At 38.8% G+C, this 12,916-nt stretch overlaps 1 protein-coding gene across 2 annotated transcripts in view; it reads right to left on the bottom strand.

Moving 5' to 3' along the window:
• The window catches only part of AIFM1 (apoptosis inducing factor mitochondria associated 1), a 28,311-nt gene extending 15,655 nt beyond the window's left edge, over nucleotides 1–12,656 (bottom strand). Inside the window, exons 1-5 of one of the 2 annotated variants that reach the window (XM_040265169.1) lie at nucleotides 12,342–12,656; nucleotides 5,924–6,066; nucleotides 1,498–1,597; nucleotides 430–554; nucleotides 172–302 (exon numbers count right to left, since the gene is read on the bottom strand). In XM_040265169.1, the coding sequence (XP_040121103.1) occupies nucleotides 172–302; nucleotides 430–554; nucleotides 1,498–1,597; nucleotides 5,924–6,066; nucleotides 12,342–12,447 (605 nt within the window). In that variant the 5' untranslated portion in view covers nucleotides 12,448–12,656. Of the gene's footprint in view, nucleotides 1–171; nucleotides 303–429; nucleotides 555–1,497; nucleotides 1,598–4,609; nucleotides 4,741–5,923; nucleotides 6,067–12,341 lie in introns of both variants that reach the window. The other variant, XM_040265170.1, reaches the window with a different exon arrangement.
• Nucleotides 12,657–12,916: the final 260 nt, after the last annotated feature.

Below are 12,916 nucleotides of genomic sequence, written 5' to 3'. Positions count from 1 at the left end.
CTATATACTCGCTCTAAGTGTGTACTACAGTGGACTCCGGAGTGTTGCCAAGTCACCTGTCTTATGTGCTGTGTGCAGTTCCTGCTAAATCCTGTCTTACTCTCTGTGCTGAAGAGACAGTACAAGCAGCTGAAGTTGCTGGTTGGGTCCATTTTACATAAGTGAACAGACCTTCGCTCTTTTCCATTCCATTGTTTGAATCGTAGTGTCTTTGTGACATTCGGGTCATCTGAAAACCACAGTTCTTTTGAAAGAGGAGGTCTCATGTAAGGCAGCTCAGGATCTTCAGATACAATCAGTACCTTTGGACACAAAATAATGATACTTATCACAGCCAAGTTGTTTAAGAGGCATGTGTCAAAGTGCTCATGTTGGCTAAGTGCTTGTGGACCACACCTTCCATGTCAAGCAAGACAGTGTGTGCCTTACCCTGGCTCCAGGATCCCGAGCCCGGATGGATCTGGCTGCAGCAAAAGCAGCAGTGCCTCCACCGATGAGCAGGAATGGAACGTGACTTGGTATCCTAACTTGGGGTTCTGGCTCTCCTTCCAGAGCTATAAGCAAAAGATCAGACAAGGAGAATATTTTTTAAGTCTCAGATGACTCCTCGCCACTATTAAAAAAAAATCACCTTGAACTTGACTCAATCCTTTATATAAAAAGCTAGCAAAACACTGCAACTACATTAATCTTAACAAACGTCACATCTTCTGAAATGACAGCAACAGGAAGCATCCCTGTGATAAGTGAAGAATATTCAAAAAAAGAGGTGAATGATGTGGCCAAGGTCATTGACTCACTAAGCCTCTCAGAGCTAGAACCTAGCTTCAATGTTTAGCTATTTCTCAAATATACTAGAAAGTATATATTTGAAGGCTTCTGCCCTGCCCATTTAATTTCTTAATGGCCAACAGGAAAATATCAAGTTCAGTTTCACCTTTTGTTAGTAATAATGGGGGAAAACTGAGCAGATCAATTGGGGATTACTAAACAATGTTCAAGAATAAGGAGGTGTTATGGAGGAAAGCAGTGGAAATGGCCTACCTGGAATTGTGGGGTTTATTAAAGGATTAAAACATTCCTGAGAAATCAAGCCAGAAGTGTGGGATGGAAATGGCTAGCGCTACATGCTTTAGGCAAACAAACACATCTTGAACAACTCTGAACTCCAAAGACTCACAAGGGGAACAAAACAGACCAAAAGAATATCCTCATTGGGGGAAAAAAAGGCTTTCATCTCTTTTCCAATAAGTATCTTTGCCAAGCTTGCATTTTTTAATTTAAAGCTTGCCTTTTAAGAGTTTAATATAAAGAAAAACAACCAATCACTAATCACTAAGTTTATTCTCAAACCTAAATTACAGTCAAACACTTGTAATACCATAGTTTCTGGAAGTTTACAATCTCACAGTATCATCATGTCAACAAGATACCTGCAAAACACAGCAAATTGTCTATAATTTTCCCTTTATATATTGAGTCTCAAATCATACTCACCAGATGATGTGGCTCTTTTCTGTTTCTCTTCTGGTGTCAGCCCTAACCCTGAAATTCTTTCATTGTATCTTTTTTTGTCATCTTTTATTGTCTTGTAGGCCTGTAGACCCAAACACGGAGAAAATTTATTTCATCATACAGCTAGCTAGCACACATCATAAGTAACATTCATTATCTTTCAATTAAATGAGAAGCTTTTGTCTATATGAAGTTAGTTCTTCTGTGTTAGAATCACTAAGGCAAAAATATTTTCTTAAGAAATAAAAAAAATATTTAGTGTGTACACACTTGGTGTGGAAAGAATACAGGTAAGCAGATGAAAATGTTCCAGTTTCAGATTTCCTTAGGCTCTATGTGAAGAATTTTCCTCATGTTTAATTCTGAAGGTACAGCTGAAGAAAAAAGAAAAGTACTTTATACTGAAAAAATAAAGTGCTAGGAAGAGCTAAACTTTATAAAGGAGGTTTTAGACTCTGCTGGATACTAGCTGTGAAACCAACCTATAGGGTCCTGGGTAGGAATCTGGGCCATAAGTTCTCTTGGAAGATGTCCCAAGTTATATAAGTATCACAGAACTTAGATAACATCCTGAAGCATGACCACCAGTAAGCCTAGTCTCATAGAGTAACTCATCTTTTCCTCAAAGGCCTATTCTTTAATGACACTCAGATACTTAATGGGCAAACATCTCACTTAAACAACTACTGTATTTAAAATATACTATCTTCTCTATCCTTTCAAACTGAAGGGCTAGGTTTTTTAACACAGCATTAGAATTGACTAGTTTTCTTTTTTAAATTCAGCATCAGAATTTATGGAAGATCTTTTTAAAAGCAGTAGGGAAGAACAACTTGTTTTCATTATAACACTTTTGTTCTTTTTGTAACCCATAGGGTCAACAAGACAGAAATTTAACTGACCATATGTCAGCTGAAACCCCACATTATTAATTAATTGGAGGAAAAAGTAAGGATAATCAGAGGAAGTAGCATAAAAACATGTTTTAAGAATAATATGAGCCTCTTACAGAGCAATCCACTAGGCAATGAACTGCATTAAGGAACCTGAACTCAGATTTGCACTTGACATTTATCAGCCTGGAAACATCTAATATATAACATGAATGGATTAGAAAATTAAGTGCTGTATGTTAAAAGATAATGGTTATTCCTTGAATTTACCACTAAATTCATAAACTGAATTCAAGTAACACTAATTTTAGGAAGAGTTTTTTTTTTTAATCTTGGATATTAAAAAGAAGATATTATATACAAGTCCAGCATTTACTCATTCCTTGAAAAAATATTTATTTTAAGAAAGGGATTTCTACCTAAAAAGATGGCTTAAGCTGATCACTGTGAGTGAACAGAGAAATAAACTGGGGTCATGTTCACACTGAGACAGATATCCAATAATAGCCTAGGCCCTCTCACACCTCCTACTGGCTTCACACATCAGGGAAGAGGAGACCAAGAAATACCTTCAGGTTTACTGGGGAAAGAACAAGAAAGAGGTTTGTCATATATTTATATATTTAGCTTTTAAGTAAATGTTCTGATATAAAAATAAGTTACAGACCTACTAAATAAAAATTAACTTTTCCCCCAAGTGTCTCTGTCTCCCCAGTTTGCAGATTTCCAGTCAGTGACATGAATACACGTCAGGTTTAAAAAAACTACAAAATTCTGAAATACGTTAGCAGACAACTGTTCTAAACAGATGAATATAATGGCATCTATTCCACTTAAAGGAATATGAAAGGTAACAGTTCATTTTCTGAGTGAGGCAATGTGGTCCTATCAGTTGAACAATGGCTCAAATACTAAATCTCATCAAATATTCTAAAGGCCACTTTGGCTCTGTGTGTGTGTGTGTGTGTGTGTGTGTGTGTGCACGTGCACACTCAGCAGTGTCTGCCTCTTTGCAACCCCATGGACTGTATGTAGCTCACCAGGCTTCTCTGCTCACTGACAAATCTAAGTCACCTCAGATCATGTTTTAAATGATTTAAAATGTAATCTAAAACAAAACACAATAGTTTGATAAGTTGTAGGTAGACAAAAGCTTATCATTTAACCTAAAACCACCATAATACAGCAGCTTTATTACCAGTGTTGGATAAACCCGGAGGGCAATGAGGCATTTAACTGAATGGCTTGAGAGGAACTTGTGCTTCACAGACATTTCTAAGACAAGAGGAAGCAACAGTACGAGTGGCCCTTTTCTGTGGCCTGGCATTAAGAGATTCGCCTGGCCAGCTCTGTGGAGGCCATCCAACTCTGGTACAGCAACATGAACCAGAGGTTTAATGGGTTTCAAATGTTACAAACATATCAGATACGAACACTTTAAATCTGTTTCTGAATGAATGGGGTGGAACTGATGGGAAAAGTTGAGAGAGCTATGAAATGGAAAAGTTAAGGTTTAGAGGGTAGTATCTAAATAATGAAGGAGAGGCATTTAAGAAAGCAGTTGACATAAATGCATTAGCTTATACCACTTCAGCCACTAGTTTGACCAAATTACATACAGATTACAAAAGGGACACTGCCAAATGAATTTAGTTGAAATAAGAGGCTGGGGGTGAGTGTGGAGAACACTGCAGTTTCTATGGCTTTTTGGACCTCCTCAGAAGCATTCAATAAAATGCCCTTTCACAACAAAAGTAGGGTTAATTTGCTGTTTCCCACAAAACACAGAAATTATATTTTACCTAAAATGATTCAAAATGGATGGTGTTCAAGTCACCTTTACTTGCTTACTCAATGTTTACTCTTTGAGACTATCTTGTTAGGTATGCAGCACTAAAGCACAATATAATTTAGCATCATAAAAAAAGAATTATGAAATTGGCAAAAGTTTCAAAGACAGGGTTGATGACAAGGATTTATAGCAATCATTAAATGTATGGCTTTAGATATTTCCAGTAAGACTTTAACAGTTTGAAGAATGAGATTTGAGGACTCCCTAGTTACTGACAATGTCCCTTTAATAAATACCTAGAAAGCACATGCCATGAATGTTTCATCATGTTCTAATGGATCAAGTTTTCATTAGTGCCATGGTTTCACCCACCCTACCCCCAAAATATATTTGAGTGTAAGTATCTTACATAATAAACTCCTGCCCCAGTGACTGTTGCTCCTACAATTAAGAAGTATACTAGGCTGCTGCCATCTTTCCCAGAAGCACCTGTAGACGCTAGTGATCTAGAAGGGGGTCCTAGATGATGACACTGCACAACTGTAGGTAAAGATAAGGCCAAGAAAGAAACAAAGGGAAATAGAAAAAGCACTAAGTATTAATGAAGAAACATTCAATATAAAGGCAGGGAAGTGTTTTTGGTTACCCTGTGCTAAAAAGAAAAACAAATGCTGTTCCAGGATTGGAGGAAAATGTATATTTCCTCAAAGTCTGTCACCAGACAGAGCTCACCTAGTTCTTACTCTGATTCAACTCACAGCTGGCAAGAGCTATCTACTTTCCTTGTGCATTTGGAGTTAGGTCAGAGAATGATCATCTAAGTGACTTCAAATAATTTTCATGTCCCCTCCTTTTTTTAACGCAGCGATTGAGTAACAAAGATAAGTTCACCCTCTTACCAATGTAGAAACAACTAAAATTGTAATCTTGTCCAACCATTTGCTCTCAATAAGTAAAATAAACAGCTTATTTCAATCAAGGGCGTTACTAGGTGTTATCTAAGTTGGTTCACTCAACCTTACATGATCCAGCTTTAGACTGATCTGCTTAGTCACAGTAAACTCTGCCAAGTTAAAAAAAATGCCCACAGAATAATTCCTCTGTCACCAGTTAAGCTGATCAGAGTTCATTTAAGGGGATATTATTGTGGTAGTACTATATAACAGTTTAAAGCACATTTCTTACTTCACACAAACTCCATCCTAAACCTGGAGATACTAGACTTAATTCTATAATTTAGTCTTTGGATGAGGTTCCTGGATAAGTTTTCCTTTCAGGAATGCTGAACTGAAAGTTATTGTTTTTAAATTGTTATTATCCCAAGCCAAGGAAAAATACAATATTTGGCAAATGGGTCAAAATCAAATATTGTGCTAAGGAGCTGCAATGAATTTTGACCTTATTCATAGGTTAGTGCATTATATCCAAGAGAAAACGTACAGTTCCATAGATTAGTCAAATCTAACGAAACGCAGAAGCTTTCAAGTAAAGAGTAAAAAAGACAAGTGCAAAGAGCAAAGATCAACGAGAGATGAAATTTCAGTCATTCCCAAATTGGTTCTCACAGACTATTAGACAGTAGGCACTCTAAAGAAGGCTCTTTGGAAATTCTTCCAAAAAGAGAAAGGAGAATTAGTTGTAAAAGTCTTAAAGCAGAGTAGTACTGAGTCTATTAATGGGAGCTGTTTGGCAGCTTCTTTACACAAGCTGCTTTTCTACTTACATATGCACCAGCTCCTATTGTTGATAAGCCCACAATAAGGACTAATACAGAATTATCGATTTTGCCCCCTGATGGACCAGAGCTAGCCATTTGTCTTGTCATCTGGAGTTCTAGAGGAACATGCCATCGCTGGAACAAGTTGCCTAAGGAACACAATTTATTAAGACACACACACATACAAAAATAAAATAGTTAATACATGTTTATGACTAAACGTCAATGTATCGCACAAGTAAAGACTTAAATGCACATTGGGCTGTGTCATATTCACTGTTAAATGACCAAGGGGAAAAAAAACTTAAAACTGTACACACAAATACAACAGATATCAGAATGTACACTCTAAAGTTGTTGGAGTTTTACAAGTATAATTGAATGCTGTCCAGGGAGGAATTTATCGCTTCCAGAATAGGTAATGAAAAACACGGGCAGTTCATCAAATACTTCTCTCTTCACATCTTCACCATAAATGAAGCAAACATGGAGAGATGACTGAATAGACAGATGTAACAAGTTAACTACAGGCTACCTGGGACACTCTAACAATCATTTAAGGAGTAATTTAAATGGCTGGCTTAAACCTTGCACAAATAGACCCCAGCGACACAATCTAACCAGAATAGACTTTAGCCTTGTGTGAAAGGTAATGTGTCCTGGAAGACTGAAATGCTAAATCTCAGAAGAAAACCAGAAAAAAAATTAGGTAAATTTATCTCCCCCAAAGAACTGAAGAATTTTGGATTATATTTTTTAGAATGACAAAATTTAAAATATCCACTGGCTACTTGGCTCTTAGTCCTCCAAAATAATACAAAGATTATGTTGATGTAGAAACTCGGAATGGCTATTAAGAATCTGAGGATCATAACAACGCTCACACATGGAAATGTCAGAGTTCATAGGCTTTCTCCAGGAGGATGCTGGTATTTTCAAATGAAGGAAGAAGGTCCCAGCACCTTCCCTGCTTGTGACAGTCTTCATGGTGACTACTGACCTAGAACAGGGGTTTGCAAATTTTTTCTGTAAAGAACCAGATAGAAAATATTTTCAGCTTTGCAGGCCACACAGTCTCTGCTGTAACTACTTAATTCTGCTGATGTTGTGCCAAAGCAACCACAACATAAAAATAAATGGGTGTGATTGTGTCCCAACAAAACTTTGTTAGTGGACACTGAAATGTGAATTTTAAATAATTATCAAAAAATCGTCTATTAAAAATTTTTTTGAGCCATCTTAAAAATGTAAAAACCAATTTTAGCTCAAGGGGCATAGGAAAGCATGTGGGTTTGGCCTGTGGGCTGTAGTTTGCCAATCCTGATATACAGCAGTGGTTCTAAAACTTGAGTGGGCATCAGAGTCCCCCAGAGGGTTTATTAAAGCATGGAAGGCCAGACCTACACCACCCCCACCCCAGAGTCTCTGAGCTGGAGGATCTGGGATAGGGCTCAAGAAATAGCATTTCTAACGAGTTCCCAGGTGATACTGATGCTGCCAGTCTACACTTAGAGATTCACTGGTCTAGAGGCAAGTAGCTATGTTCTGATCTGACCAAGCTTTAAAAGACAAACAGAACAGCGCCAGTAGCTGGTCCATATGTACTTGCAGAAATTCAAAATAGGGAGCTTTTTTCCAGCTTTCACAATTACAGGGCTCAGAGGGGTATAAATGTGTCCAAAACGCAGCTGCATTCTCTTACCTGAAATCCTTGGGAACATGGGCATCCCAGAACTTAGAATTATTAGGTGGCAAGTATATAATACATATACCATATAGTAAGTAACACCCAGCACAATAAGGGGCAGCAACCCAGTCACATGCATTAATGTTTCTATGACTGATGACAAGTAAGAGAATAAACAGAAGATTCTAAGTTAACTCCTCTCCAGGTTACAAAAACTTGACAAATGAGTTCTAAAAACTTGAGTTTTTTAGTCCTATTTTCATTTCTAAATTATAGATAAGAAACTATGGATCTATGTTCTTAGAACTGGAAATGTCTTTTTCTCTACTGTTTTTATTTCTTACCTGTTTTAGAATCTTTCATCACTGAATGAAATAAAATGGCTTATATTTGGGAACAACAACAAATCATGAAAATAAAAACATGGGCAAGGGTTGAGAAGCTTATCTCAAACTGGGCAAGCTTTTGATTTTCAGAAGTCCATAAAAATGATGAAGCTTCAGAAATAGAAACTGACAAATCTCAGGGCTTAGAAAATGAAACTGGGTAGAAAAAGTCCCACACGGTTAGATACAGTACAATGAATTTAGTTGTCTCTTACCTCCATCCCAAGTTTTTTTTTAACCAAAAATAAATGTTTTTACACTTCCATTTATTCCTCTAGAAGATCCTAAATCTAAAAACCATAACAACTTTAAGTTCAGCAGTTTTTGCCTCAATTTGCAAAAAAAAAAGACATTTAAAAGCAAATTGACTTTTAAAAAAGGAAATGGGTTTACAATTACTCTACTGCTTGAAAAGAAATATAACACAATACAGTCATTAACAAACCAACTTTTTATATATCTAGTGACTTTAATTTTGTAAAAGGTGATAATATGTTATAGATATTCATATTTCCCTCCAATTTTCTTTTACCTATAAAATTATTCCCACACTTTTCCTACCACAGCCTTAGAATTTTAGGAAATCTTATATAAAGACTGAAACATGCCTTTTCACTTGTCTTACTAATGTGGGAAAGCCCCCTTATTCCTTGACTTCTCATTGTACCAATCTACTTATTTCAGATTTTCTGCAGTCAGACCACATGTACCAAAGTATAGCTTTCTTCCTCACACTTATGATTTTTTTTAAACTGATCATACATAGTAATATGATTGCCATTTTGGCAATAATTAGAACCTCTACCATGTCATATAATTATCATTTCTTTGTAGTTGTTGGAATAATTAAGATCTAGTTTCTTAGCAAGTCTGATACTATAATACAATATTATAGTCTATATTCATTATATCATGCAAGGATTCAATTCCTGTAGGAGTTTGCTCAATAAATATTTCATGAATTAATGAATAAGATAAAAAAATAGAAATTCATCCCAGTTCTGATAGGACTGAACATTTTGAAGAAATTTTTGCAAAGAAGTTTTGAATACCACAGGCTAGCGTTAGAATAGTACCTAAATCAACAAATTCACTGCTGTAGGTTTCATAATCTCCTATTTTTCCATACACCCAGAAGCCCTTTTCCACAAATACATCCATACAATTGAGGCACCCAGAAATTTCAAGTGGTTAGGAGGTCTAATATTGTCTTGAATCTTGTTTTCTGAACATCAAACTTATTCTTCTGACATGTCTAAAACACAGGATCGGACAAGCCTAGGTGATCTGTCCATTGCAGCTAAATGCCTCTTGTGTGAAACACTCCGAAGAAAGGCACCAGAAGAAAAATGATTTTGATGACACACAAAAAATCTAACTCCATTCTGCAAAGTTAAGTCCTTCATAGTACTAGGGTTCAGTCACTGAGAATTTACCATGTACCAGACTGTACAAAATGCTGAGGACACAAAACTAAATGTGACACAATTCGTGTCCTCGGGCAGTGCATAGTTTAGGAGGGGAGAGTGGCTGGAACTATTCTGAATATCAGAAAAATGGGCTTGACGCAAATCACAAGAGATTCAAGGTTGCTCAGTTTGGCTTTTTAATCTTTAGGTCAGTGGAACAGAAGGGAGTCATTATTCATTCAGAATAGCAGCTTCCAAACTTTCCCTATCATTCAAATTACATCAGCAGCCTTGTTAAATATAAATTGCCACAGCTCTCTTCCAAAGATTCTCATTTGGTACAGTTGGGGTTGGCTGGCCCTCTACTTTAACTTATTCGACCAGGCAAGTTTTGGAAACATGAAAGTTACAATATACAGCAACTCCCTTAAAATATTAGCAAACGTCTAGAAGAAAAGGTTGACTTGCTAAAATTTTCTTCTGGAAAGTTCTGTCCCAGCAAAAGGAGTGGGTAAAGGCTTGTCTTCTAGGCTTCAAAAAAGTGTCATTTGGCAGTGTCCAGGAAGTCTGGATCATTGCCCACAAGGAATTGTTTCTTTTTTAAGACAGTGAAAAAGGTTCTGAACAGAGCAAAATGTTCAAACATCTGACCCTCAGGTTGGGGTCAGTGACGAGTTTGATCACATCGATAGCACAATGTTTGATAACGAAATAAAAAACTACAGAACAGGAAACATCTATTACCTACCTAACCCATATGCTCCTCAATTCTGAATGCCGACACAAAATGGTTACTATAAATTACCTTCAATCATTTCTGGAAAGAGGCAGAGCATCCAAATATAGTAAATAACCAGATAGTAGCAATTATCGTTTTAAGGCAAAAGGCAACATATAATACAAACGAACTCTACAATAGTGACAGATGGATGAGATGTTCCAAAGTAGGTTTAAAGTTTGCTATAATCCTGGCAAAGAACTAGTGGGGAGGGAGGGGAAAACAGGAAGGGGAAATGGCCTATCTACAAACATGCCTCTCCCTGATCTATGTAAAAACATATGGTAAACTATGGATACTATGGGCAAAAGAATTCAGATTAAGAGCAATCAGTCATCAAGCCACAAAACAAGGTTGATTCCTAAAACGATAGAATCATTTCTTTTTGAAATTGTGACCCCACCCCCACCCATTGCTAAAGATAATAAGGTTATCCTCTGGTGCTTGGCCAAAGGACAAATAACTGTATACAAAGAGATGGATGGATCTGTCAAGAAGTCAGAATATACTCTACAGCAGACTGCCTTAAAACAAAGTCATGCAATGGAAAAGAATACTTTTAGTGAGTATTTTTCAGTAGTTCTAATATCACCAACCATCTCAAACGTCTCTTCAATCAATTCACCTTTGCAAATCCACACTTAATTGATGAGAACGTTTGTTCAGACTTCAGAATGCTGGCAAAAGTTGTGAGTTTTAGGCAAAGTAAGTACACAAAGTTTGAAAGCCCAGTGTGGATGAAAATCGTCAGCTTACCTAAATTTCTGTCCAACTTTACATACAGCATCCTCAATTCAATGCACAAAACCCATACAGATGACATCATAGACAGGATGTTAGTTTTTCAAACCTAATCGTTTTTCAAACTTCTGCAAAGGCAGAAGTGTTAAGTTTCAAGAGCAACACGCCTTAGGACATACCTAAGGTACACCCATCAGGAAACATTTTCTTGAGGGATAGCAACTGGAAAAACTATTCAAATGTACATTTATAAAGCTCTCACAATCTAAGGGAAATATTTTCCACTTTTTAAAAAGCACCCAGCAAGCAGTTCCACGTTGAAAAGGCCTCAAGGCAGTTGTATATCGACACTGCTAATATGAATATCCTTGGGTGACCATTCAAAGATTATTGATGAAAAAAAACCCAACAAAACCAAGCACCCTGTACTGGTGGATAATTCTTTACCCCCTTGAAGTTGTGCAGGTTGAAAATTGGCAGGTTCAAGACATGTTTAGATAAATTCAAGGATATCTGATGCCCAATGGGCTTAAAAGGGAACCAGATTTATCCTTAACCTTTTGAGATCAAACTTTAGCAAACAGTGTGGAGTTGGGGCAAGAGGATTAGGGACCTAGAGACAGGCAAACTGTCCTCTGCTCTCTACCTATTAATTAGGAATATGACCTTGAGCAAGTAATTTCACCTCTCTGTGCCTCGGTTTATTATCTATAAAATGAGCAGGTTGAATTTTACCATGAAATCCCTTCCAGCTCTAAAATTTGCTAAAACAAGTTCATGGGCTGGGAGCAAATACAATGTGTTCTGCAAACTGTTTCTTTGAAACATTAGGGACCATCAAGAATTACACTGACCAGGCCAACTCAACTCAAATTAATTCTGGGCCAACTCTGGTGGCTGGTGCACAGCAGACAGACTTCTTACTTGCATTGCACTGTTTCCCAAGGGACTCAAATCTGTGAATCTCATCTGGGGTTTGGAAGGTAAGCAGGTTACACGCTCGTTTACAGAAAGAAGAACTGAGGCGTAGGGCTTGTGTCCTGCTTCAAGTCTCACAATCAATAAATGACAAAGTCTACTTGACCTCATTGCTCTAAAAAGGCGAACTGGGGTTGGCCAGGAGATGGCACTGGACAATACAAGACAGCCAACTCTTCTGTTATCCCTGAACAGCAAACCCTCCCAGGAAGAGGCCTCAAGCCGACTACCGGACTCAGATCCTTTGAAGGTCAGGTCGGCACGGCTTGCGAAACTCACAGTTTGGATCCCGCCAATTCGGAATTCACAGGATCGATCGTGAGTGTGTTTAGTTTTTTTTTCCCCAGGGATGGGGGTGGGGTAGGGGGAGCCCTGAGCGGCATAGGGAGCCTATGGAACCCCGGCCCTTCTTCAAGGTGGGGGTTGCCCGGGATGGGTCAGTCACCTGGGAGACGGTTCCTCTGCCTCGGGCCTCGGACGCACACTGTCTGCACCAAGGGCGCCAGCTTCTGCTTCAAACCACCCGCTGCCAGGCCTCCACACCGGAACATTTCGGCAACCGCTACCCTGGACCTCCTCCTCCTCTCCTTTCTTCTTACGCACGTACCAACGGGTCAAACACCCTGGGCCCTGACCCGCTCCCCCAGCTCCCTTCACACGCACTCTACGCAGGCTCCTCCTCCCAGCCCCGGGTGTGCATTGGACAGCTAAGCCGGCCTGCCAGAGCTGGAGAAGGGGACGCGCGACTGGAGGCTTACTGCGCAGGCGTGGCGCTCCGCGCAGCATTGCAATTGGCCCGCACGGGGAGAAGCTGGGCGCAGGCGCCTAGCTGTCCGAACACTTGGCAAGACCCCAGGCGGAGTTGCTTGCAAGTTTCCAAAGACTGGGGGCACCGTGTTCCGCTAAGCGAGCTCAGAAAGCTGTCTGAGGAGGGACCGGTGAAGCCGCTTTGCTGGGAGGTGGTGGCCGGTGCTGCCGCTGCGTCGCTGGCGGGAACCTGTAACGACACCTCACAAAGCG

The sequence above is a fragment of the Oryx dammah genome, unplaced genomic scaffold (genome assembly GCF_014754425.2).
Source record: "Oryx dammah isolate SB20612 unplaced genomic scaffold, SCBI_Odam_1.1 HiC_scaffold_23, whole genome shotgun sequence".
Lineage (NCBI taxonomy): Eukaryota > Metazoa > Chordata > Mammalia > Artiodactyla > Bovidae > Oryx > Oryx dammah.
This window is presented reverse-complemented; position numbering and strand designations above follow the sequence as displayed.